At 36.6% G+C, this 27,596-nt stretch overlaps 2 protein-coding genes and 1 long non-coding RNA gene across 4 annotated transcripts; 1 reads left to right on the top strand and 2 right to left on the bottom strand.

The window, feature by feature from the left end:
- Positions 1–775: 775 nt before the first annotated feature.
- Positions 776–9,730, bottom strand: LOC6585864. 2 transcript variants are annotated; one of them, XM_032732957.2, is made up of 4 exons: positions 9,247–9,730; positions 8,907–8,983; positions 2,744–3,853; positions 776–2,679 (listed from the first exon to the last, which is right to left on the bottom strand). In XM_032732957.2, exons 2-4 carry the CDS (start codon positions 8,931–8,933, stop codon positions 1,132–1,134), a joined length of 2,685 nt encoding a protein of 894 aa, XP_032588848.1. In that variant the 5' UTR covers positions 8,934–8,983; positions 9,247–9,730; the 3' UTR covers positions 776–1,131. The 2 variants fall into 2 exon arrangements, with proteins under 2 accessions (XP_032588848.1, XP_015016327.1); XM_015160841.3 differs by lacking the exon at positions 8,907–8,983 and having other exon boundaries at positions 9,247–9,729.
- Positions 9,731–10,212: 482 nt separating this feature from the next.
- LOC6585865 lies at positions 10,213–27,087 on the top strand. The gene is made up of 3 exons (XM_044009329.1): positions 10,213–10,261; positions 26,630–26,806; positions 26,864–27,087. Exons 1-3 carry the CDS (start codon positions 10,225–10,227, stop codon positions 26,974–26,976), a joined length of 327 nt encoding a protein of 108 aa, XP_043865264.1. The 5' UTR covers positions 10,213–10,224; the 3' UTR covers positions 26,977–27,087.
- On the bottom strand, positions 12,445–17,775 carry LOC116804809. The gene is made up of 3 exons (XR_006357408.1): positions 17,294–17,775; positions 13,741–15,128; positions 12,445–13,684 (listed from the first exon to the last, which is right to left on the bottom strand). It is a non-coding gene; the product is annotated as an uncharacterized LOC116804809 (long non-coding RNA).
- Positions 27,088–27,596: the final 509 nt, after the last annotated feature.

The raw sequence follows: 27,596 nt of genomic DNA, 5'->3' as shown, positions 1-27,596 counted from the left end.
TATATACATATAAAACATAAGGACAATAAATGGTATGTTGCATGTGCAAAAAATGGTATGTTGAGAGTGCAAAAAAGAAATCCTAATAGTACTAATAACAAGGCCGTATAAAGGGTTAAAATACGTGCTTTACGCTTGAACGCCGAAGCGCACTGATCTTGGGGTGAGATTTTTCACTGCTCGAGCCTCAAGGGACGGAGCCGAGCAAATAAGAAGTGTTGACACGAAAATATATGCATGCAAAAACTCGAGTGCCTCGACGCCGAAATGCTTTGGTTAACTGTTGTTAACTTTGCATTAACTGTTAACTTTGGTTAACTGTTGTTAACTGTTCTTTTTACTAAAGGCAGGGAGTTATGAGATATTGAGTGCATGCGATCTCCCACTCTATCAACACATTGTATGCCTATCACAATTCTCAATTCGAGTGCATTCTATTTTGCTAGGTTATGAGTGCGGCCATGCAGCTCTCTAATATTTATTGCTAACACTTGCAACAAAGTTTTACACTATTTATTCAATATATTGAACATGCTGCAATTTAACAATACCATAATGCCCTGATTTTCGATTTTTAATGGGCTTATCGTACTTAGACGTTACGAGGATTTTTGAAAAATAACATCTTTAAAATAACATTAATGTATTATCCAGACCTTGGTCAAACAGCAATTGGCCTTCAGGTCGCGACAAATGCGAAAGAAAAATTTAGTGGGCAGAGATTTCATTATGTAGATCACAAATTTATTGGAAAAATAAATCGTAACACAAGTAATTATGATAATAAATAAATAATTTATTTCATTTATTTTTATACAGAATATATATATACATATATTATCGTACGTACATGCATATCACTATCAAACTATTTACTATCATCAATAGCAAATTGTTTTGAAAACAATTTATGGACATACTGTATAAAATTTAATGGCTTATTTCGAAAGTAACTGTCATATTATATTATTTTATATTATGGCTATATTTTCCCTAGTGAATTTTACGGAGAAAGTAAAAGGAAAATGAAATATACAAATGATTTAAGTTGACTATATTTACATAAATACATTTCTATGTATGTAAACAAGTATGGATTTCAAGCGATAAATACTTATGTAATTACTTGACTTAATGCTTGGACCTTTCTTCCACGTCGGCAGCTACAATAGGCACCATCTCGTTATCTTTTGTGTTCTTAATATCTGTATCGGGTAAAATTTGTAATTCGACACTTTCAGGTGTGTTATGATGCTGATTTGTTTGCGGATTATGTCCTATATCGCGTTTCTTTTCATTCTCTTGGTATTGGTCGTCAGAACGACTTTGTGCATTATGGCTCTGTGGCACAGACGACGCTGATTGAGGCTGTTCTATTGCAGTCAATATTGATTGAAGTAGACCTTGTGACAGAATGTCTACGTGCGTTGCACTTGGATCATCAATGTTACCATCATTTCCTTGATTGATACCACCATTATTTACTGAACTACCAAATTGTATTTGAAAGTTTTGAAGTGGCTGTCCATTACTTGCGCCAAACTTAATGTCTTGAGACTTTTGTGCAGATATTACATTCAATTCATTTAAACCTGGTAGCTGCTGCAGATCTGTACCATCCGGCAGTGCTGTGACTGCGGATTTTTGTGACTCATAGCCGAAATGATCAAGCTCAATTTCATTTCCAGAAGACGGTGGGCCATAACTGTCAGCAGCACCAGCTAAAAATTGTGTATGCTGTTCCGCTACAGGAACACTCTGCTCTATGGCATTGTATACGCTAGGAGATTCTGTCGAAACGCTCCCAAATTGTTGTTGCTGATGCACTTGGTACCCAGAGCTGCTGATCAAATTGGGACCTTGGCCGCAATCGTGTAACACAATTTGTGTCTGATGGTGCTGGTAAGGATGCCGTCCCACTGATACTGATGTTTGTTGGTTAAATCGGTCAATTTGCTGGATTAATGGTAGTGCCTGAGAATAGAAAACTGATGGCATGTTCTGGGGAATCACATTATTGCTTATCGATTGCTGACTCGGAAGGTGGATATTTGGGGAGGGTCTATCTGAAAAATATTGCTCCGGTGCCCGCTGTTGCTGCGGTGATGGAATATAATGAAGACTTGGTAGCGATTGTATATCAAGCGGAGCAAAAATGGGTCCTTGATACGGTTGCGGAAGCTGCTGTTGCATAATAACCTGTGATGATGCCAGCCGATTAAAGGGCGCGCCGTATGCGGGTAGTAATGCAGAATCCGCACTATTTAATGGAATTTCGTGAGTTGCAGGGGGAATATATGTAGGTGCTTGCGACGGTGGCTTTACACCAAGTTCATCCAAATGCTGCACAGTAGCCCCTATGGACTCTATAAGGCCCGTCGGCACAGGTGGGCGGAATGCGACTGGTGACTTAGGATGTCCGCGATAAGACTTTGGATTACCAGAATGTGTACCATAAAGCATGTTTGAATTGTAATGTGAATGCGACAGGGCTTGAGACTGAGGAAACGCATCAGCAAAAAGCTGCTGTTGCGGTGAAACGCCATACGCAGGACCAAATATATGTGGTAGTGGCCGACTTTCCCCAGCAACAGCTTTATATTTCGTATCATAAATAGATCCAGGCTGATATGAATCTGCTGGGGGCTTGGAGTAAGTATCATTTGCGCCGGCGAAAACCTAATCATAAAATAATAGAGAAGCATGTCAGAGAGATATTACCTGAAACTATATTGCAACCCACCTGTAACGCTTCAGAGTCAACGGTGCTCAGATTACCGTCGCTAGTAGGACCAGTTACGATATTACCGGACTCACCCTGAAGTGCGACTGCTACAAGTTGCTCGTCGGAAATGCCGTTGACAGTTTTGGCACTGTTGGCTCTACCAAAATTGTATTGTGAGCCAATTATATGGCCCTGATCGACATGACTGTAACCACTTTGAGTTACAATGTGATTCTTTTCAATGTAGGTCCCAATCGGTGTTGGAATAGGTTTCCAGCCATCGCATGCAGTGTGAAAAGGTGTTTGCGAGCCAGTCACACTGTGTGTGTGTCCAGAGGCATCTATTTGGATCTCAACTTGCTTAAAAGGGCTATCAATTGGGTCACTAGAGAGTTGCTGTACACCTGAATTATTTAATATAATAGTCGTTGCTGGAGCATGGCTGAAATCTGTTGATTGAGGACCTGGTACGTTAATGGGAAGTGGTGGTGGTCCGTAGTTTGGAGGTGTTTCGTAAGCCGGCTTAGCTGGGAGGTTTGATGGTCCCGAGGCGGGCGGACCATAAGAAGTTGCTGGGTGATGAGAAGGGTTAAACAGTTGGGCAGAATGTGATACCGGCAATAACTGTGGTGATACAGGCCGTGTGAAAAATTTATGCTTTGGAGGTGCTGCATACTGTGGTACCGGACGGTGTTGAATTTTCAAAAGCTGTGGAAATGATTTTGGTGGTGAGCCGTAATGTGGTGCCTTTTGTGGTATACCATATTCTGTTGTGGGTCTATACTGTGAATGCGGTGGTCCATAGAATGGCTTGGGAACGCCAAAGTGTGTCTTGATTTGCTCATGCAATCCATTCGTGGATAGCCCAGAGCCACCGCCAAAATTGTCAAGCTTTGGAGGGCCATATTTCAATATCGGCAAGCTGTAATCTCTAAAGGGAATCTGCTGGGGAACACCATACTCACGGTGTGGTACTTGATGGAGAGTATGACTAAAATGTGGTGTTGGCCTAGGTGGTGAGCCGTATAGGTCTAAGCCAGTTTCACGTCGGTTGACGTCGTTTCCGTTTAGCACAGCCCTGGCAACACAAAAACAGAAAGACGTCAGTAAAGCTAACCGCAACAGCATCTGAAACGATAAAATTTAAGAATTAAGAGAGTAAGACATACACAGTATATTTGAAGTCTCTAAGTAAATTAGGACTAACCACAGACCACTTCGTATTTGCTCGGCTTTTCACTTTTAGGTTCGGGCTACGAAAATATGGGAACACAAAATCATTTCGCTTCATGCGCTCGACCGAGATGGTCGGCTGTTGAACAAAAGATTACTCTCTACTCAATGTTCCCTTTCTGTACCTGATTTTATTTCAATGATCATAGGTTTGCCTATCAGAACGTATTTTTTTATAAAAATTTAGTGCCTGATGAGGCCCAGGTACAATTTACAATTTACAGATAAAAATTACCTTTTTAAAAAGAAGCATATGTATGTACATTTACAAGCCAAATGGGCCTATTTAAAAGGATGCAATTAAAAACAAGTAAGAAAGCTATAGTCGAGACTGCTCGACTACGAGATCTCCTGAACCCTTGGAGTAATAGCTATTTCAATAATTTTTCACGTCTTTCAGCTTACACAAGAAATACGCACACACACACACACACGCACGCACGCACGCACACACACACACGCATACACACACGCATACACACACACATACACAAACACATACACACACAAGCACCCACGCATAAACACACATGGGCTGCAGTGTTGGCTTACTATGAGAACTTAATTGTTTAATAACTTTTTGAACATACGATCTTCATGAAACTTTCAGATTATAATAACAACATGGATATGCATGTATTTGCCAAAGCACAAGTCTCTTGAAATACGCTTTTTACAAAAGTGAGGGTGAAGGGGTGGATATGGGGGTGGGGGGTAAATTTTAACAAAAACCGAAATTGCATAAATTGCATATTAGCATACATAAAAAATTTTGGGACTTTAGCAATAAAGGTGTAGGAGATATAATTTTATAACTGGTTTTCTATAAGGTTTTTATCGATAAAAAAAGATGGGGATGAGCTATCGATTTTTAATGATAAACTTGATATCCGCGCTGTAATTACGGATACTTTTAAAAAATCTCTAGCTCTTATATCTTCTGAAATGGACGCGTTCATACATACGGACAGACGGACGGACAGACAGACGGACAGGGCCAAGTCGACTCAGCTCGTCACCCTGATCAAGAATACATATACTTTATGGGGTCTGCCACGCCTCCTTCTGCCTGTTACATACATTTCAAGAAAACCATTATACCCTGATTTCCCATTGAAAATGGGTTCAGCGTATAAATACTTATAAAAGTAGGTAAATATTAACGCGATTCGCCAATTCGAGCCCAAAATCGTTCACACCATTCTAAGTTGAGGTAGAATGTTCATGTCGCATGCATACAAACAAACACATACACACGCACATGTAAAGGCACACAAGCCTACAAATGCTGCTACAAGCAGTGTTTCCGTTCTGACTTATTTTCGACCAGATCTAGTTTACTTTCAAATGCGATTGCGGGAAAAATTAACTAATATTTTTAAAAGTTTACATCCGAATTGAGCCGAGATAACAGATGATGATTTGAATACAGAGTTTCTCTACACTGCCTCAAATCGATCGCAACCAAGGAATATTTATATTATTAGACCAAAGAGTCTGTAGACTATCTATTGGCATATTTATTATTAATGTAAACATTTGAAATGTATAATGTTAATATTTCAATTATTTTCGTTCTGTTTTTCATGAATATAAAATGTTTGTTACAATATTTGTACGTGTATCTATCTATTACAATATAAAACAAGTAAGAAAGCTCTAGTCGAGACTACTCGACTACGAGATCCCCTGAACCCTTGGAGTAATAGCTATTTCAATAATTTTTCGCGTCTTACAGCTTACACAAGAAACACGCACACACACACACGCACACACGCACGCACGCACACACAGGCATACATACACATACACACACATACATACACACATACACACACACACATGCACAAACAATTACATACATATACACACACAAGCATAAACACGCATGGGCGGCAGTGAGCGCTTACTATGAGAACTTAATTGCTTAATAACTTTTTTGTGGACGTACGATCATCATGAAACTTTTAGATTATGATTATGACATGGATATGCATGTAATTGCCAAAGCACAAGTCTCTAGTATTTGAAATACGCTTTTTACAAAAGTGAGGGTGAGGGGGTGAATTTAGAGGTGGGGGGTAAATTTTAACAAAAACCGAAATTGTATAAATTGCATATAGGCATACATTAAAAATTTGGAGACTCTAGCAATAAAGGTGTAGAAGATATAATTTTATAACTGGTTTTCGATAAGGTTTTTTATCGATAAAAAAAGATCGGGATGAGTTATCGATTTTTAATGATAAACTTGATATGCGCGCTGTAATTACGAACATTTTAAAAAAAATTTGAAGTCTCTAGCTCTTATATCTTCTGAAATCGACGCGTTCATACATACGGACAGACGGACGGACAGACAGACGGCCAAATCAACTCAGCTCGTCGCCCTGATCAAGAATATATATACTTTGTGGGGTCTGCCACGCCTCCTTCTGCCTGTTACATACATTTCAACAAAACCATTATACCCTGATTTCCCATTGAAAATGGGTTCAGGGTATAAAAAACAATTCTAAAATATTAGCTTATTTTTCAGCTAATTGTTTCCGGGATTTATCTTATTTTTGCTTATTTTTTGTCCTGATTCAGCTATTTTTTCTCGGGAGAAAACGGCAACACTGGCTACAAGTAATATCCCAGCGCACAAAATTTGAAATTTGTTCGCGACGATCCCAGCTCTTTCCTTTTGAGTAAAGGATATACCTAAATCATAAAAGCGTTTGTAAGGTTCATGCAAACAAAATGTAGCGCTTCGATGGATATTCGTGGGAAGGGTGATGCGCATAAACAATATGATTTCGCGACGGGCAAGCACACACATACTGGTAGTCTCTGGAAACATGTGTGAGTATTTGTGGCCTGTGCAAATTGTAAAGCCGAAAATTGGTCGTTGGTCGGTCTTACGGACTGTCATATCCACTACATACAGATGTATGAGAGAGAGAGAGAAAGAGAGAGAGAGAGGGAGTAGGACAAATAGCGCATAGCTGTGCTTCATATAAGAATGGGACCATTTCGTTTGAGCGCTTACAGCGCACTGACTTCGTCGTGCAATATTTTCATTGCTCGAACCTCCAGCAACAGAGCCGAGCAAATACGAAGTATAGTGGTCGACCAACTTAACATTTTCTGCTGTAGAAAAGTTTGTTCTACATGTCTAGTCTATGTGTTCTCTGGTCAGTGGCAATAGTTCATAGTTCAGTTCTGTAATAAAGTCGAACAGTGCTCCGGTATTTTGATATCATATCTTGCCGTCAACTCATTTGTACCTTCGAGCCACAAGGCCAAACGTAAAGAGAGCATAAGTAAGGCTCTTCATTATAATCTTCCTAAGTTCTATTCAGCGAGGATTACAAGGAACGTCGCGGGACGAGAGAATTAAGGAATCTACTTACACCCGAAGACCACAACTTAACCTACATGCTCTATGTGGTCTGCTACATACATGTAACAAAGACAATATATCCTGATTTCCCATTTTCACAGAGTTCAGATTACTATCATAGCAACTTTAAATAAAACAAGTAAATATAACAAGTAAATACTATCATAGCAACTTTAAATAAAACAAGTAAGAAAGCTCTAGTCGAGACTGCTCGACTACGAGATCCCCTGAACCCTTTGAGCATTAGCTATTTCAATAATTTTTCGCGTCTTTCAGCTTACACAAGAAACACACACACACACACAGGCATACATACACACACACACATACACACACACACACAGACAAACACAAACATTTACATACAAACACATACACACACAAGCATAAACACGCATGGGCTGTCGCGCTTACTATGAGAACTTAATTGTTTATTAATATTTTTTGTGGACATACGATCTTCATGAAACTTTCACATTATGATTATAACATGGATATGCATGTATTTGCCAAAGCACAAGTCTCTTGAAATACGCTTTTTACAAAAGTGAGGGTGAGGGGGTGGACGTAGAGGTGGGGGGTAAATTTTAACAAAAACCGAAAATGTAAAAGCATACATAAAAAGTTTGGAGACTCTAGCAATAAAGGTGTAGTAGATATAATTTTATAACTGGTTTTCGATAAGGTTTTTTATCGATAAAATAAGATAGGGATGAGTAATCGATCTTTATACCCTGAACCCATTGAAAATGGGAAATCAGGGTATAATGGTTTTGTGAAAAGTATGTAACAGGCAGAAGGAATCATCGCAGACCCCATAAAAGTATATATATTCTTGATCAGGACGACGAGCTGAGTCGATATAGCCCTGTCCGTCTGTCCGTCCGTCCGTATGAGCAAAAGGATCTCAGAAGATATAAGAGCTAGAGAGCTGAAATTTGGCATGCATACTCGTGTATACCATAGGCAGTACGAGTTTGCTTTATTTTTTCGATAGCTCACCCGATAACTTTTTTTTGGATACCACGCCCCCTTCTCCCCCAATTTGTAAAAAACGCATTTCATGTACTAGAGACTTGTGCTTTGGAATGCACACATATATTCACCATATGATTACGCTCTGAAAGTTTCATTAATCGTATGTCTACAAAAGAAATTATTTAAAAAAAAATTCTCATAATATTGCCCACACTGCAGCGCGCGTGCTTATAAGTGCATGTGTATGTATGTGTGCATAGAAGAAGTGCAGAATGATTAGAATATCAGCTTGGAGGGTTCAGGGTATCTCCTAGTCGAGCAGTCTCGACTGGAGCCTTCTTACTTGTTAATGATAAACTCGTTCAGGGTATAAAAAACAAAATTTTGTAATATTTGTCTGTGTATAAGGTGTCAGTTTTTCTAAAAGCTTCATATTTTGCCTAATTTTAAAATACCTCGATTACTGTGAAAGATTTCAGAAATAAGCATATGTCCTACAGAGAATCAAACATACATGCATATTGAAAGTAATAGGTAATATTAATTGGCTTTGTGTTACATATATTTTATCAAATTACATACCAGTTTTTCACTAAGTTTGAGATTCATCTTATAACAAGCAGAAAACTTTCACTTTGGTTAACAAGTCAGTAAGCAAACTACACGAATAATATAACAATAAATAATAATAAGTATTTTGCATAACAGCAGTCATTATTGAACGAATTTGTAAGATAAGTTCAGTATTTTAGTACTTAACGGCAAATCAAGTTGTAACTTAATTCACTAATCCAGCAGTTATCATTAATATCTGTGCAAAAGTCAGTATTTTTAGTTATTAATTATTATATGAAATTAAATTTCACAATCACAAAACTAAAAAAAATATTTGTTATCACCTCATTAGTTATAGTTTCATTACCTTTTTGTCTTCTCCGTTATGCTTAAAAGACTAGATTTTAGTCGACCGTTGTTTTCTTTTTTTTTTTTTTCAAATCCTTTTTCAAATAGGTATCTGCTTCCTAACACGGTTTGCCTATTCTTTTGTCTGACACTTTAAAAACAAATGTACGTATTTGACTTTGAATTTTTATTTGCCACTGCACTAGGACACGATTAATATTCAAGAAGGCAATGACAACATTGCTGCGAATTCGCCGCACGAAAAAGCAACAGGTCGTGTGTTACTTTACACTCTCGAATTCAAAATAGTGCTGCCGAGATGATAGCCCCAGCTCATATAAGTAATAGCCAACGTTGGCAGCGACTCAGGTAGAGTAAGAAAAACACGAAACTGAAAGTGAAGAAATTTTGTGAAACAAGAAACAATAAGAGTGCTGGAATCAAAGCTGTTGACTTTGGCATACCCTGTTGCCATTTGAAATAAAAGACATATCGTTCTCTCTGTCTCTCTCTCTGTATATGTATGTATATATTTTATTTTATTTTATTTTTTTCTCGATTTAGCGGGAATGATTTATCGTGACTGTATATATAAATATATATTTAATGATGCTAATTAATGATCTAATTATGAAGAAAATAAAGTGTAACATTTCATTACGATCCAAAATGAAAATTAGTGTATTTTTATGCCACTCTCAAAATCCATATTTGTTTCCAGTGTTTCTCCTGTAGGAGATACATACATATGTATGTACATATGTATAAACTTGTGTGGTTCGCCACGCCGGGGGGCGTAGATAAATCCGCAATAGCATTTTGGTCTTGGGTGGTCAACCCGAATATACATACATATGTATGTACCAAATTTCATACATATCTCTACGGGCGTAGACATATTATTTGCATCGATCTTTATAGAATCGTAGCATTAGCTTACGTGCAAAAGTTCAGCATCGAAATAAATTTCGTTCATACGGACACCCGGGCGGACAGCATGATGGACACAAATCCAATATACCCATCTCACTTTGGTAAACGAGTATAATAAACAAAGTCGATATGACGACGTCACAGTCGCCACCAGAGGCTCGTCAAAGGGACAGCCATCAACGTTAAAGCCAGTTGGAAAGAGGAACGAAAAAGAGAAAAAGCAGTCTCTTCTACACGACCAGTTTTGCAATATTTTCACACAGATTTTATATATGTATGTGAATGCACATACATACATATATGTATGTATATGTATGTACTCTATAGAAACACTATTTATGTGATTTTAAATAGTTTATATGAATATGTATGTACATACATACATATGTAAATATGTATGTGTGTATAGATAAATATTTAAAAGCATTTCAAGATTAACCAAGGTACCTATTAAGATACATATGTATGTACATATATATATATATATATATATATAAACTAACAAAAAATCTAGACTTTGAACCAAATGATATGTACATACATACATACAACATACATAGTGGTGAGACGACCCACTGCATAACACTAGTTGGCGGTCCAAAATCTAGTTCTTGTATGTTTGTACAGTATGCACATACATATATGTATATACATACATATGTACATAAATATGAAGATGTGTTGCTATGTAACGTGGAGAAAAAACACAATTATTGAGAAAATATTTAAAGAAGTGAAATTGCATTCCAATATTGTGAGTTTGTTAAGACGTTTGCTTCGCTTTCGTCGGCGGCTGCTGCGTGTAGGCCGCGCCCACATTTTAGTTTGTTTTGGCTGTTGTTATGTACAGTGGCTCACACCTTATTTCGTGCAGCAGCATAGTAAAACTTTGAAACCGTATTCCCGCTAAACCAGTGAAGATATCTAAAAAAATTTAAATGAGGCCCTATTTATTGGATATTCATTATATATTGACGCACTTCATTATTTTTTTTTTTCTAACAAAAAACATTTAAAACTAAAGAAAACTAAAATAACTGGTCTTTTCCATGTCACAGCTTATTTTGTGCATTTCACTTTCAATGACTTTATTGTCAAAAAATTCTTAAATTAGGATTTTTTTTTTTTACCTTCTTTTGGTTTAATCACCTCTTTTAATCGTGATTCCAACGAGTTTAACAATTTTCGGGTGATTTCGCTGGGAATTTTTGGCCATTCCCCCAATAGGGCCGTTTTGACGTCAATTTTATTGTATATTGACCATTTCCGAATGGCCACGCTCAATTTTGTCCACAAATTTTCTATAACGTTTAGGTATGACCTCTGGGCCAGTGGATTGACCACATTTGGACTGTTCCAGATCAACCAGGACTTGTCAATACCCGGTTTATGTTTTTGGTAATTTGCCTGATGCAATCGGGATCGCCCTTCTAGACCCAGTTTTTCGGCATTTTGAAGCAAATTCTCCTTTAAAAAGGATAGGTACATATTATTTTTCATATTACCATCAATGAAAACTACGTATCCAACGCCCGAACCCGACTTGCAGGCCCAACCATGCAACAGCCACTGCCATAGCTCATATTTGGTTTTAGGTGCTGATCTTGGAGCTCGGTATTTGCTTAGGGGCAATCATATTGGAACCCATCCGACGCAAATATATTAAATTTTGACTCCTGAGCATATATATGGGTCGGATTGGAAGCAATATGCCTGTCGCCCACCAAATACTGAGCTCTAAGATCAGCACCTAAAACCAAATATGAGCTATGGAAGTGGCTGTTGCATGGTTGGGCCTGCAAGTCGGGTTCGGGAGTTGGATACTTAGTTTTCATTGATGGTAATATGAACAATAATATGTACCTATCCTTTTTAAAGGAGAATTCGGGGCTAGAATGGCCATCCCGATTTTATCAGGCTAATGACCAAAACCATAAACCGGGTATTGTCCAGTCCTGGTTGATCTGGAGCTGTTCAAATGTGGTCAATCCACTAGCCCAGTGGTCATACCTAAACGTTATAGAAAATTTGTGGGCAAATTGGGCGTGGCCATTCGGTAGAGGTAAATATCCAATCAAAATAACCTCAAAACGGCCCTATTGGAGGAATGGCCAAAAATCTCCAGAGAAGTCACCCGAAAATTATTTAACTCGATGGAATCACGCTTAAAAGAAGTGATTAAACCAAAAGAAGGTAAAAAAAAATCCTAATTTATGAATTTTTTGACAATAAAGTCATTGAAAGTGAAATGCACGAAATAAGCTGTGACATGTAAAAGGCCAGGTTTTTTAGTTTTCTTTAGTTTTAAATTTTATTATGTAATTATAATAGAAACATAATTAAGTGCGTCAATACATAATGAATATCCAATAAATAAGACCTCATTTCAATTTTTGGGATATCTTTACTGGTTTAACGGGAATACGGTTTCAAAGTTTTACTATGCTGCTGCACGAAATAAGGTGTGAGCCACTGTATGTACATACTTACATACATATGTACATATGTACGTATGCGGGTCCAACCCCAAAACTCTGTGGTCGCACTTGCGTTTTTTCAGTTCCCCAATACATACATACACACATATGTACATATGTACATACCTGCTATTTTAGTGATGTTTACGCTACGACCGTCGACGCATTTAATGTGATGACGTAATTATTGCGCAACTCACTTTCTTCTTTCGGTCTTTCATTTTCTGGTCATCGTTTCTTCAACACTTGATATACATACATACATACATACATATGTATGCAAGTATGTAGGTATGTGTTTTCTTTGTGACTGTCGCTGACGATGTATCGATGAGTTTGTATCCGCTTCTGATTTCATCTTTTGTCTTGAGCAAACTGCTTTGTAATTTATTATGCTCACTGTTCCAAAAACCATCGATTAGTCTCAATTGGCATACATATGTATGTACATGTATGTACATACATATGTATGTAAGTATCGCCTTACTTTCACGTCAATTTGAGAAAATTATATACATATGTATGTAGCAGGGATGCCAAGTCAAAATTTGAGAATTACGTAGCCCGGCTCCAAAATCTACGTGTTTTTCCGTAGCACAACTTTACTGAAATACGGAGATCTACGTACTGTTTTTTAAACTTAACAATATTCAAATTATACATTTTAATTTATTTACATGGCTTACAAAAATTTGTACATATTTTGATTAAAATATTTAAAGTGCTTGTCAGAAGGCTCTAAGTTTTCCTTTAATCCACTTTTGGTGTGAAGCAATCCTTTTAAAGTCTCCGTGTCTAATTTGTTTCTATTATTTGTCTTAATTAAATTAATTTCTGAAAATAAACGCTCAACATTAGCACTGCTATGTGGCAAAACAAGCAAATTTTGGGTTAGCTCCGTCTGGGTTGAATTTCCATTTTTTACGTTTGAAACATAACGCCAAAAGTCTTCGGGCGGTACCGCTTCCTCCTCTTTGAAGGGAAATTTCATGTTCCGGAGAAGCCGCCATTCGCGGTCTAGCTCCGTCATATCTTGCGAACACAATCCTGTAAATAATAAGAACTAATTGAAAATTCTGTTAATAATTCAATAAAAAACGTACCTGGAAACATTTGCCCTAAATGTGCAATAGATGGTAGCTTTGCTTTCAAACTATTGTTGAGTATTGTCGCTGGATTAAAAAAGTGTAAGCTTTTCATTTTCTGTAGCTCCTCATCCTCAAAGGAAAACCGATTTTGTAGTTGCCTTAAACTTTCAATATAAAATTGAAGGCAAGAGTTTTGAATCTCGATGATTTCATCTCGTTCCAGGTTATGTTTTTTTTGTCAACAAAGCCGCAAAGTTTCCTCCGAAATACATATTTTTTAAGGGCAAGTGGTTATCTTCGTTAGCGAAATCAATTTTTATTAATTCTTCATCAGGTAATAATAAAAAATCAGATTTTAGAAAGCACTCAACTATTGTCTTGTAAACTGCAAGAACATTTTCGTAAAGCAAATACAATTTTGGACTTTCTGACTGCATTTCCTTGTTTAAATTGTTGAAATACGGTAGCACAAATTTCAGAAACTCCAAATACAGTTCTGTCGTCGAATCTAAACACATTTGGAGAATCGGCTCTGCATATTTTAACTGGTCATTCAATACAGCTCCTTGAAAATACAGTTTTAACGCAGGAAGTTGTTCTAACAGCCTTTCAACTACTTGAAGCAGAGATAGCCACCTTGATTGTCCAATATGTAAAAGTTTGTGTGGTTTCACATTAACGAAAGACTAAAACTCCTTATAGTCTCCGATACGTTTTGGGCTTTTTGATATAAAGTTATATACATCTCTTGCAAATTCTTCCACTTTTTTTTGGCAATTTTTTGCAAGCATAAGACGCGCAGAGGTGAAATGAATGACATATACATTTAATCAAAAACAAATTAGGAATATCCTTCTTCAGCAGTTGCGAAAGAGAATGGTTTTGGCCAAACATTGCATTGCATCCATGCGCAGCGAATCCTATCATGTTCTGCTCATATCATATGTGCCTTTCTTCAAAAAATTTCTTGCATTCATTATGCAATGCCGTGGCAGAGCTGTCAGTGACTGCAATAAGACCCAAAAAGCTATCTTGTACTTTAAATGCCACTGCAGTTCTTGCAATAAGAGCAAAATGTTTCGTTGTAGATCTGTCTGTACTTTCATCGACAATAAGCGAAAACTTATTCGATTTTAAACGTTCTATTAACTCGTCCTCTGCCAATTGTCCAGTTACCGATGTTATTATAGCTTGAGCCTTTGTCCGTCCAAATTTTAATGAACCTACGATTTTTGAATCACTAGCAACAGATTGTATGACACTGCTTAAATCTTCCGCCAAACTAAAGGGAAGATTGTTTTTCGCCAAAAAGAATGCCATCTTAATTTCAGCACATTTAACCATATTTTTATAAGACGTTGACGCCTCAGGCAATAAAGATAATATTGTTGGTTGATCGATGCCTAAGAGTAAAATAATAACAGTAAAACTGATTAAAATAACATATAAAAAGCAACAAAAAACACTGTTTAGTAAATTTTTCACAAAACAATTTGTTAAAGAAAATCGAACTACAAACGTATAAAAAGAGCACAAAAGGCACGTGGACACACGACACAAACTTGACAATTATAAAATGCAACACTATACATACTTCTCAAATTTTTCTTATGCTTAACAGAAGCTTCATGCTTCTCTAAATCCCTCTTGCCTGAAGAGCATTTGAGGTCCGCTTTGCAAGATTTGCAATAAAAAACAAGTAAGAAAGCTCTAGTCGAGACTGCTCGACTACGAGATCCCCTGAACCCTTGGAGCAATAGATATTTCAATACTTTTTCGCGACTTTCAGCTTACACAAGAAACACGCACACACACACACACACACACGTACGCACACACAGGTAAACATACACACACACGCATATAGACACACATACACACACACACGCATACAGACACAAACGCATACACACACACACATACACATACAAGCAACCACGCATAAACACGCATGGGCTGCAGTGTGCGCTTACTATGAGAACTTAATTGTTTAATAACTTTTTTTATGGACGTACGATCTTCATGAAACTTTTAGATTATGATTATAACATGAATATGCATGTACTTGCCAAAGCACAAGTCTCTAGTATTTGAAATACGCTTTTTACAAAAGTGAGGGTGAGGGGGTGAATTTAGAGGTGGGGGGTAAATTTTAACAAAAACCGAAATTGTATAAATTGCATATAAGCATACATTAAAAATTTGGAGACTCTAGCAATAAAGGTGTAGAAGATATAATTTTATAACTGGGTTTCGATAAGGTTTTTTATCGATAAAAAAGATCGGGATGAGTTATCGATTTTTAATGATAAACTTGATATGCGCGCTGTAATTACGGACATTTTAAAAAAATTTGAAGTCTCTAGCTCTTATATCTTCTGAAATCGACGCGTTCATACATACGGACAGACGGACAGACGGACAGACGGACAGACAGACGGACAGGGCCAAATCAACTCAGCTCGTCACCCTGATCAAGAATATATATACTTTGTGGGGTCTGCCACGCCTCCTTCTCCCTGTTACATACATTTCAACAAAACCATTATACCCTGATTTCCCATTGAAAATGGGTTCAGGGTATAACAAGTAAGAAAGCTCTAGTCGAGACTGCTCGACTACGAGATCCCCTGAACCCTTGGAGCAATAGATATTTCAATACTTTTTCGCGACTTTCAGCTTACACAAGAAACACGCACACACACACACACACACGCACGTACGCACACACAGGCATACATACACACACACGCATACAGACACACATACACACACACACGCATACAGACACACATACACACACACACACGCATACAGACACACATACACACACACACGCATACATACACAAACGCATACACACACACATACACACACACATACACAAACACATACACACACAAGCAACCACGCATAAACACGCATGGGCTGCAGTGTGCGCTTACTATGAGAACTTAATTGTTTAATAACTTTTTTGTGGACGTACGATCTTCATGAAACTTTCAGATTATGATTATAACATGAATATGCATGTAATTGCCAAAGCACAAGTCTCTAGTATTTGAAATACGCTTTTTACAAAAGTGATGGTGAGGGGGTGAATTTAGAGGTGGGGGGTAAATTTTAACAAAAACCGAAATTGTATAAATTGCACGTAAGCATACATTAAAAATTTGGAGACTCTAGCAATAAAGGTGTAGAAGATATAATTTTATAACTGGGTTTCGATAAGGTTTTTTATCGATAAAAAAGGATCGAGATGAGTTATCGATTTTTAATGATAAACTTGATATGCGCGCTGTAATTACGGACATTTTAAAAAAAATTTGAAGTCTCTAGCTCTTATATCTTCTGAAATCGACGCGTTCATACATACGGACAGACGGACAGACGGACAGACGGACAGACAGACGGACAGGGCCAAATCAACTCAGCTCGTCACCCTGATCAAGAATATATATACTTTGTGGGGTCTGCCACGCCTCCTTCTCCCTGTTACATACATTTCAACAAAACCATTATACCCTGATTTCCCATTGAAAATGGGTTCAGGGTATAAAAACATTACCCTTACTGCTTTTCGTCAACCAGGAATACGTTTTTTCCCAAGCTGCTGAGTACTTCACATCGTAGTGCACTTTCATTTTCTTTGTCGGAGTTACGTTTGCTTCTTCGTCGGTGTCACTTGTTAAAAAATCCATTTTTTTACATTCACATTAGTTTCTTTCCCTCCAATTTCAAGCACAAAATTGAAAGTAAGCCATGCCAATCTTTTTGCAATTTAGCGCTGCTAACCCATTTAAAAAGGGTTTCGCATATTTTAGTGCTGCTAACCCAATATAAATCATATTTTATTTTTTATTTAATACACAATATATTGATATTACTCAAAAATTTTAGTTTTTAGGGTATTTTACAATATTTTTTAAAAGTACGTAGTTTTAGTCTCATTACACGTAGACACGTAGATCTCCTTTAAAATACGGAGATCTACGTAAAAAGACGGAGGGTTGGCATCCCTGGTATGTAGGTACATACAAACAAACATACATATGTACGCATGTAGTACATACGCATGTATGTATGTATGTACATATGTACATATTTGACAACTCTAGTTTCTAGGGTGTATTTTGTCAAAAATCGAAATTCTGTATGTATGTATATACATATGTATGTATATGTACATATGCATACTCTATGCCACCCCTCGTTTTGTCTGCTACATGTGTACACACATGTATATACAGTGGCTCCACTGACCAGAGAACACATAGACTAGACATGTAGAACAAATTTTTCTACAGCAGAAAATGTTAAGTTGGTCGACCACTATACTTCGTATTTGCTCGGCTCGGTTGCTGGAGGTTCGAGCAATGAAAATATTGCACGACGAAGTCAGTGCGCTGTAAGCGCTCAAACGAAAATTTGAAATTTTTTCGCGACGATCCCAGCTCTTTCCTTTTGAGTGAAGGATATACCTAAATCATAAAAGCGTTTGTAAGGTTCATGCAAACAAAATGTAGCGCTTCGATAGATATTCGTGGGAAGGGTATGAAAGCATTGATGCGCATAAACAATATGATTTCGCGACGGGCAAGTACACACACACTTGCAGTCTCTGGAAACGTTTGACTATTTGTGGCCTGTGTGCGTAATTTTTGCTGCCTGAGCAAATTGTAATGCCCAAAATTTACCGTTGATTGGCCTTTGAGTGAGCACATACATTTGCATACATATGTGTATGTATGTATGAGATGGGATGATAATTGTCTCGCGATTTACTAGATTGTCAATTTTGTATGGTTTCAGTTGTAGAGTGACTTTCAAATGAGCCTTCATGACTTACATCAGTAGTTTTGGCAATAATGAGTACATCTTGAGTTAGTATGACATGTCTATGTCCCCTTAATGTTAGCATAGCATTTACTAAACTTATTAGTATCCACGATCATCTCTTCGATCTTTACCACTAAGGCAGCACAAACCGGGCGTTTCACCAGCAAACTTCAATGCGCCACAATGCTGGCAAACAACGTCCATTGGACCAATGCAAACTAAACGATTCAAGCTATAGTCAATGGTGCAATCATATCGAAACGCTTCTCGATTCAAATCAAACCTTGAACCATTTCTTATTGCCATTTCACGGGCTGCCTCTCTTTGAGAAGAACGAATTAAGGCCCTTCTTTGCTGGGTACTAACGCGGAGCCTTTCTCGGGCGATTTCTCGATCTTCGTCAGATAATTGACTCGCGATATTCCGTTGCCTAATTGCATTATGGGTCCGCCGGGAAAGATTAGATCTTCTAGGACGCGGTATTTTTATTAATAGTAATACTGCCCTCGCACAAAGCCATATAAAACAATCGAGAAATATAAATATAAATAATTTACACAAATTTATGTTTGAGACAAACAAATACCTGAACATTCGAGATATTTAGCTTTTGTACGCACGCGCACAATTATTTATAAAGTTTAAAAATCCAAAAATATAAAAAGCCAAAAATACACTTTTTAATAATTAACTTTTTTTTTTTTGAATTTTGAATTTTTGCAGATTTTTGATTTAAAATATTTTTCTTTTTGATTTGGAAAAAATTTTTTTTTTTTGTTTATTTATTTATTTTTTTTTGAAGTCTTTTTTTTTTTTTTTTTTTTTTTTTTTTGTTGAATAGTCTTTTTCTTTTTGTTGAATAGTCTTTTTTTTTTTTTTTTTTTTTGAGAATAGTCAGGTCTGCTCGAGGCTGTGCCGTAGACTGACTGACTACATTTGTTTATTTACTTCTATACAGGACCGAAACTGTCACTGTTGTCAAGGCTACTGAGTATAAATGGAAATTTGAATCTTTAGGGAAAAAACCGCGTTTTTCAAGTATTCGTCAAATTTTTTCAGTATTTTAAAGATCTACTGATCCGCCTCGTGCGGAGACAAATCCAACAAAATCAAAAACCATGAAAATTGGTCCAGCAGATCTCGAGTTATAAGTGCTAAGACACTTTTACACAACTCTCTTTTATATATATAGATTACTGTATTTGATCGATATATGCATTTATAAACATATCATATTGTTTATGTGCATCAACGCTTTCATACCCTTCCCACGAATATCCATCGAAGCGCTTCATTTTGTTTGCATGAGCCTTACAAACGCTTTTATGATTTAGGTATATCCTTTACTCAAAAGAAAAGAGCTGGGATCGTCGCGAACAATTTCAAATTTTGTGCGCTGCTGAGTTCGGTGATTTGAGAGACCATAGAGAGAGAGAGATAGGGAGAGAGAGAGAGTAGGACAAATAGCGCATAGCTGTGCTTCATATAAGAATGGGACCATTTCGTTTGATATTCTTTCACTGCTCGAACCTCCAACGACCGAGCCGAGCAAATACGAAGTATAGTGGTCAACCAACTTAACGTTTTCTGCTGTAGAAAAATTTATTCTACATGTCTAGTCAATGTGTTCTCTGGTCAGTGGCCGCTCACAGCTTATTTTGTGCAGCGGTAAAAGAGGTGATTAAACAAAAAAGAGGTAAACAAAATCCTAATCTAAGAATTTTTGGGACATAAAGTCATTGAAAGTGAAGTGCACGAAATAAGCTGTGACGTGGAAAAAGGCAGTTATTTAAGTTTTCTTTAGTTTTAAATGTTATTTGTTAGAACAGAATAATAATGAAGTTCGTTAATACATAATGAATGACTGATAAATAAGACCTCATTTAAATTTTTTTGGATATCTTTACTGGTTTGGCGGAAATACGGCTATAAAATTGTATTATAACGCTGCACGAAATAAGCGGTGAGCCACTGTATACATATGTATGTATAAATACATACATCTATAACAAAACAAGTAAGATAGCTCTAGTCGAGACTGCTCGCTACAAGATGCCCTGAACCCATCGAGCAATAGCTATTTCATCCATTTTTCGCGTCTGTCTACTTACACAAGACACACGCACACACACACGCATACACACACACACACATATATATATATATATATATATATATATATATATATATATATATATCACACACGCACACAAGCACCCACGCCTAAACACGCATGGGCTTTAGTGTGCGCTTACTATGAGAAACACAACACAAAGACAACACAAAGTATATATATTCTTGATCAGGGCGACGAGCTGAGTTGATATGACCCTGCCCGTTTGTCTGCCTGTCCGTATGTTTGAACGCGTCGATTTCCGAAGATATAAGAGCTAGAGACTTGAATTTTTTTTTTAAATGACCGTATATACCGCGCGGATGTCTACTTTGCTTTTAAAATTCGATAAATCATCCCGTTATGTTTTTATCGAATAAAAACATTCAAGTTCAAGTCAGATGCCAGTATTGATAATTGTAAATGATTTTTAATTTTTTTAAATTTGTCAAATATTCAGTATAATATGTGGATCATATGCTGAAAGTTTCATTAAATTCCGTTGAGTTAAAAAATAATAAAATATTTGGCCAGTTAACAAACGCACATGCGCAGCAACAACAATTTCGTATACGTTTGCACACATATGTACATTCAAACTTCTTCTAGAACATTCTTAGAATCACATCAGCTGTTAGTTTGGTTTAGTTTTGCTAGGTGGCGCTGCAGCAGTGAATCTATTTCAGTTTTGCCAGCGCAGCTTCCAAAAGTGAGGTGGTGTAGTGAGTAGCGGCGTGGCGCTCGATCGAGAAGTCGCGGGTTCGAACCTCGAGCGGCGCAACTGATGTTAATTCTTTTAATTGTTTCAAAATATTTATACATATATTTCATTAAATGAGTCCTATTCTACTTAATTTATATTTTTAAATACACCGAAATTGAAATTTTAACCATACTAAATGTGCGTTTTTATTAGTTTGGTTATTCTAGCAGATTTTTAGAATCACATCAGCAGTTAGTTTGGATTAGTTTTGCTAGATGGCGCTGCAGCAGTGAATCTATTTCAGTTTTGCCAACGGAACTTTGAAAGGTGTGGTGGTATGGGGAGTAGCTTCGTGACGCTCGAACGAGAAGTCTCGAGTTCGAATCCCGAGTGCGCAACTGATGGAAATTTTCTTAATTGTTTAAAATATTTTTATATTTTTAAATACATCGAAATTGAAATTTTAGCCATACTAAATGGGCATTTTTACTAGTTTGGTTCAGGGTAGTATCTAGTCGAGCACTCTCGACTAGAGTTTTCTTACTTGTTTAATAACTTTTCTTGTGGACATACGATCTTCATGAAACTTTTAAATTAGGATTATAACATGAATATGATTGCATTTGCCAAAGCCCAAGTCTCTAGTATTTGAAATACGCCTTTTATAAATATGTGGGTGTGACGGTGGATATAGGGTAAATTTTAACAAAAGCCGAAATTGTATAAATTGCATATAAATCTACATTGGAGACTTTAGCTTTAAGGTTGTAGGAGACATCATTTTATAACTGATTTTCGATAAGGGTTTTTATCGATAAAAATATCGGGAGGAGTTATCGATTTTTAAAGCTTAACTCAATATCCGCGTGGTATACACGGAAATTTTACAAGAAAATAGAGGTCTCTAGCTTTTGTATCTTCTGAAATGGACGCGTTCAAACATACTGACAGACGGACGGACTGACAGACGGACAGGCCAAATCGACTCAGCTCGTCACCCTGATCAAGAATATATATACTTTATGGGGTCTGCCACGTCTCCTTCTGCCTGTTACATACGTTTGACAAAACCATTATACCCTGATTTCCCATTGAAAATGGGTTCAGGGTATAACAAGTAAGAAGGCTCCATTCGAACCTGCTCGACTAGGAGATACCCTGGACCCTCTAAGCTAATATTCTACTTATTCTGAATTTCTTTTATGCACACATGCATACACACGCAACCACACGCACGTATATCACGCGCTCTGCTCATTGCGCAGTTAACAGCGACAGCGCTTGGGCTGCGCTGCAGTGTAAGCAATATTATGAGAATTTAATTGTTGAATAGTTTCTTTTGTAGATGGAATATGTTTATGAAACTTTCAAAGCGTAATCATACGGCTAAAATGTGTGTACATTCCAAAGCACAAGTCCTTAGTACTTAAATTGTAAATTACAAAATCTTTGTATTTATTAACTTTATATACGCAAGTTGAAGTCTCCAGGCCTAAAAGCGTTAAAATTAGGCTGAAAACACCAAGTCGATTTTTCGATTATTCTCGATAAAAAAGTTATCGGATGAGTTATCGAAAAAAAATGAGATAAACTTGTACTGCCTATGGTATACACGAGTATGCATGCCAAATTTAAGCTTTCTAGCTCTTATATCTTCTGAGATCGGTTTGCTCACACGGACGGACGGACAGACGTACAGGGCTATATCGATTCAGCTCGTCATCCTGATCAAGAATATATATACTTTATGGGGTCTGCGATGATTCCTTCTGCCTGTTACATACGTTTCACAAAACCATTATACCTTGATTATTTCCTGATTTCAATGGGTTCAGGGTATACAAAAAAAATTCCGTGGCTTTCGAAATATCACCACAATCGAAAAGCCTGTTTGACAAAATTAAAGAGAAACTAGTAAAAGTGCTCTAGTGGAAACTGGTCGACTAGGAGATCCCCTAAATACCGGGGTGATATTTAAAACATTATGAACTTCTTTTATACACACATGCACACAAGCTTACGCATCCATCTGCTATCTACTCACTTAGTAGCCCAAGTCCTTTGCACTTGAAAGAATTTTTTTTGTTATAACCTGAACCAGTCTCGGCTAGAGCCTTCTTACTTCTTTCTTTTCAAATTTGTATATTCGAAATGTGGCTCAAAAGGAAATCAGATCATTGATTATTGCCCTACTATGTAGGGTGTGTATTGAACACATTTTTAAATTGTGGATACAGTTCCCTTTTCCTACGAATTTGAAAAAAGAATATTTGAAATACAAGAAAGTTGTACAAGAATAGTTATTCAGCAATTAAATATCCATTACATAGCCCAATTAAATCTCCATTACATAGCCCAAATCGCAGGGCAAGCGTAGTCGATGCGTAAGCTGCGCAGTAAACAGAGCTGTTGCATGTGCATATGTACCTGCATTTGTACATATGTACATACATATGTATATATATATGTATAAGAGATATATAACCTCTTTCCCCATTTCAGAGTATTTTCGAGTCGACTACAGTACCTTTTACTAGTTAATTTAGAGCCATCAGTTTTTATACAACGCACTATGGGCAAAAATATCGATAGTTCGGCATAAACCTAAATTTTGGTTGTCTCAAATCCGCAATTTTTTTTTTTGTTTTATCCTATTAAGGAGATTCTAATTAACGTCAAAACTATTTTTATAAAATTTTGGGGACTCCCGGTAATGTTTTCAGCTTTGTCGAAGTCAGCTGATTCAGGATTGCATTGTGAATTGCAAAAAGTGTGAGAAATAATTCCCACCTTTCGGCGTAAAAAAATACCATTGCAATTAATATTTACGAAAAAGTTGAATTACCGAAAGTTTGTCCAAAGGTATGCTAAATAATATGTTTCAAAAGATTTACTGTGCCTAGTGATTTAGTGTGAAATACTCCAATGTGTTGCTAAATGAATTTTCAGCCGTAACCTAAAAAATATTTGTGTCTTTCGTGGAAGATAACTTATAATGTTGTGAAATATTTAAGTGGCTAGGTATTCACTAAACGTTCCTTAATCAAATGCTATTAAGGGTTTTTGCTCCTTTTTGCTCCATTTGGCCAAATATCGTATGTTGCAAATACATACGTGATTTGGAATATACAACAATAGGCAAGAAAGCGCTGTCAGAAATTTTATTTCGGAAAATGTAAACAGCGAAAATATATCTTATGTACAACTGGACATTATTATGCAAAAAGTCTACACTTTTAGATATTTTATTAAATATAATTTGCGCAAATGTAATCGTAATCTGAATTGATTTAAGCAAAAAATACGCCTTGGCTATTATGTAGTGTTAAGCTTACGATACACTGCCACGGCAACAATATGAATATGGGGGCCGGAAGACCTTAAGCCGATTAAAAAGGAAGTTAGCTTCTGAACTTGCCTCAGAGAGCAATAATTCAAAACTCACTACATGCTGATTTGCTTTCATCAAAGAAATCAAAAGAAACCAATAACCAAAAAACTATGAGCAGTGACAATTTATGGGATATGGAAAATAAGCTATCATTGAATGGCTCAGTACCCATAACTGCTGAAGGTGGCATTAGCGTTTTTAATTGGAAACGGGCTATCTAAGCAACAATATCTCAACATAAAAGCATTAAATAAAAAACATGGATGTGACATTTATCCTCCCTACTCAGAAATCTGCCAACTAAAATGCTAATGGGACAAGGGTGAGGGCGTGGCCCAAATAAAAAAAAATCCGAAATTTTGTATTAATATTACTAACGTGTGCGCAAAATTTCAAGGCTCTATCTTTAAATTTACAGTTAATGCCGCACTATCGGTATTTTTGCCCATAGTGCAACGTCCAATGCGGCAGTATACATAAATTTATAACAATCCCTTGAGAGCGAAAGTCTTTGGATGGAGACCAGCACAAAAATGTAAGTTAATGCAGTCGATATACGCAAACCGGCAATAGCAGCTGCAAAATCATCATCTACCAACCAAACAAAACAATGGTACGGCTTCGAAGAGTAAACATGTCGCGTTTTTTCGTGTTGTGCGTAGTTGTATTTTGGTTTAACTATTCAGCATTAGCTACACAAAAAACGGGTGTGTAAATGTGTAAATGAAAAATACAATATATGTATATATATATATTTATATATTATATACATATAATACATTATACAGTAGAATCCGGTCATTACGACTCTGCTTAAAGTGTCTGTACGGTTATTGCGACGAAAATTCTGGTCCCCAGACAAACATACATACATATGTGTGTAAATATATGAGCAATCATATACGGTTATAGAGTTCTCCGGGTCAACCTACCGTTCAAGAGACCGTCGCACAGTTGGACCTCTGCCGGAAGAGCGTGGCTAGAGCTAGAGCTAGAGACTTGAAATTTTTTTCCTAGGTCCGTGTATAGCACGCGCATACCGAGTTTAGCTTTAAATATTGATAGCATGCCCCGTTATTTTGTTATCGATTAAAAACATTGTCGAAAACCAGTAATAAATTTATATCTGCTACATCGTTAAAGCTAGACTCTCCAAATTTTTTATGTATACTTATATGCATTTTATACAATTTCGGGTTTTGTCAAAATATAATCCCCACCTCTAATTCACCGCCTCACCAACACATCTGTGAAAGGCGTATTTCAAATACTAGGGCTTGTGCTTTGGCAAATACTTGCATAACCATGCTATAATCATAATCTGAAAGTTATTAAACAATTGAGTTATCTTAGTAAGCGCACACTGCAGCCCATGCGTGTTTGTGTGTGTGTGTATGTGTGTATGTGTCTGTATATGTGTGTGTCTGCGTGTGTGTGTACGCAGGTGTGTGTTTGTGTGTGTATGCGTGTGTCTTGTGTAAGCAGAAAGAAGCGAAAAATGATTGAAATATCTATTGCTCGAAGGATTCAGGGGATCTCGTACTCGAACAGTCTCGACTAGAGCTTTCTTACTTGTTTAAATATATTGTTTGGTTCCAAAGCTATGATTTATGTAACACAAAATGAGCAAAGGTCCAACTATGCGTCGTTATAACCGAATTCTACTGTATAATGTGTGTATAAACAGCTTGAGATTATAAATTCATAGTAAAATGTTAAAAAGTTATTCACTTAACATTATTATTTATATATATAATATAATATATTTGTATCCTACTATATAATACATTTATATCATACTATTACTGTTTATTCATATTATTTCAATCCTCTAACACTTTGAACAACACCTTTTCAGTACGTGAATATTGGGGTCACACAATGGGTATTGAAGGCCTAGGACCGACTGGACTGCAATTAAATTTAGGATATCCTGGTATCGGGATATTTCTGAACTGTCCACTGTGTGACTCTTCCGTCTACTCCTACTGCTCGAGCAAGGTGGAACATGATGCTTGTTGTTGTATTATTCCAGGTGAGTGTCTATATTTTGTGGCAAAGCACAAACCATTTAAATATATTTTATCCGCAGGACATCAGTTGCATCCCACTCAATGCGCAATCTATAACTGCTCACTTTTGTACGCGAAGTCCTGCTATGAACATGCTCTTATTAAGAATTGCTGTTGTGAAAATCGATACTAGATATGTATGCACATACATACATATGCTACGCAAAATTTTCAACATTTATGTACTAAATTATTTATAAAGTTTTTAAAATAAAAACATCTATGAAAGGTGTACTCGAAACAGCTTGACTTGGAGATCAACTCAATCCGTGGAGGAACAAATAATGCACATACACACATACATATGTACATATGTATGTATGTATATACACTCGTACGCATATGAAAGCACCAGCGCACTATGGGGAATTTTGCCGTTTTTCGGGTATTTAGTCATTTTTGCGAAGTATGAAAATTTATAATTTTTTTATGTTAACATCTTAATAAAACTCCAAACTTTAAGGTACTGTACCCAAAATGTTGAATAACAGTCCACTGTTAAGCCTAACAGCTGTTAAAGTCAGCTGTTATCTTCGAAAAGCATTTGCCTTCAGCTTACAATTTGTGTTAGCCGATTTTCAAATCATCGTTATTCAATGACCAGACATTATTTTTGAGAAATTTAAAAAGGATATGAATTTTTAGGGCTTCTACTATGCGTTGGCTTAAAAACCAATTGATGTTTGAACTTATTTTAATCATTTATTGTATAATTAGCAAATGTTGTCAAATTTCATTTCTTGTAAATAAAAT

Source organism: Drosophila mojavensis, unplaced genomic scaffold, assembly GCF_018153725.1.
Source record: "Drosophila mojavensis isolate 15081-1352.22 unplaced genomic scaffold, ASM1815372v1 contig_72, whole genome shotgun sequence".
In the NCBI taxonomy this organism is placed as follows: domain Eukaryota; kingdom Metazoa; phylum Arthropoda; class Insecta; order Diptera; family Drosophilidae; genus Drosophila; species Drosophila mojavensis.
Note: the sequence above shows the minus strand (reverse complement) of the source record. Positions and strands in the feature narration are given on the sequence as shown.

Excerpts from the sequence above, each read along its gene's own strand:
- LOC6585864 (XM_032732957.2), bottom strand. The coding sequence starts at position 8,933 with ATGAATCTCAAACTTAGTGAAAAACTG. Across the intron at positions 3,854-8,906 it reads TCAAACTTAGTGAAAAACTG|ATGCTGTTGCGGTTAGCTTT; the intron begins GTATGTAATTTG and ends TTATCGTTTCAG. Across the intron at positions 2,680-2,743 it reads TTGACTCTGAAGCGTTACAG|GTTTTCGCCGGCGCAAATGA; the intron begins GTGGGTTGCAAT and ends TTTTATGATTAG.
- LOC6585865 (XM_044009329.1), top strand. The coding sequence starts at position 10,225 with ATGATGGACACAAATCCAATATACCCATCTCACTTTG. Across the intron at positions 10,262-26,629 it reads AATATACCCATCTCACTTTG|TACGTGAATATTGGGGTCAC; the intron begins GTAAACGAGTAT and ends ACACCTTTTCAG. Across the intron at positions 26,807-26,863 it reads TTGTTGTTGTATTATTCCAG|GACATCAGTTGCATCCCACT; the intron begins GTGAGTGTCTAT and ends TTTTATCCGCAG.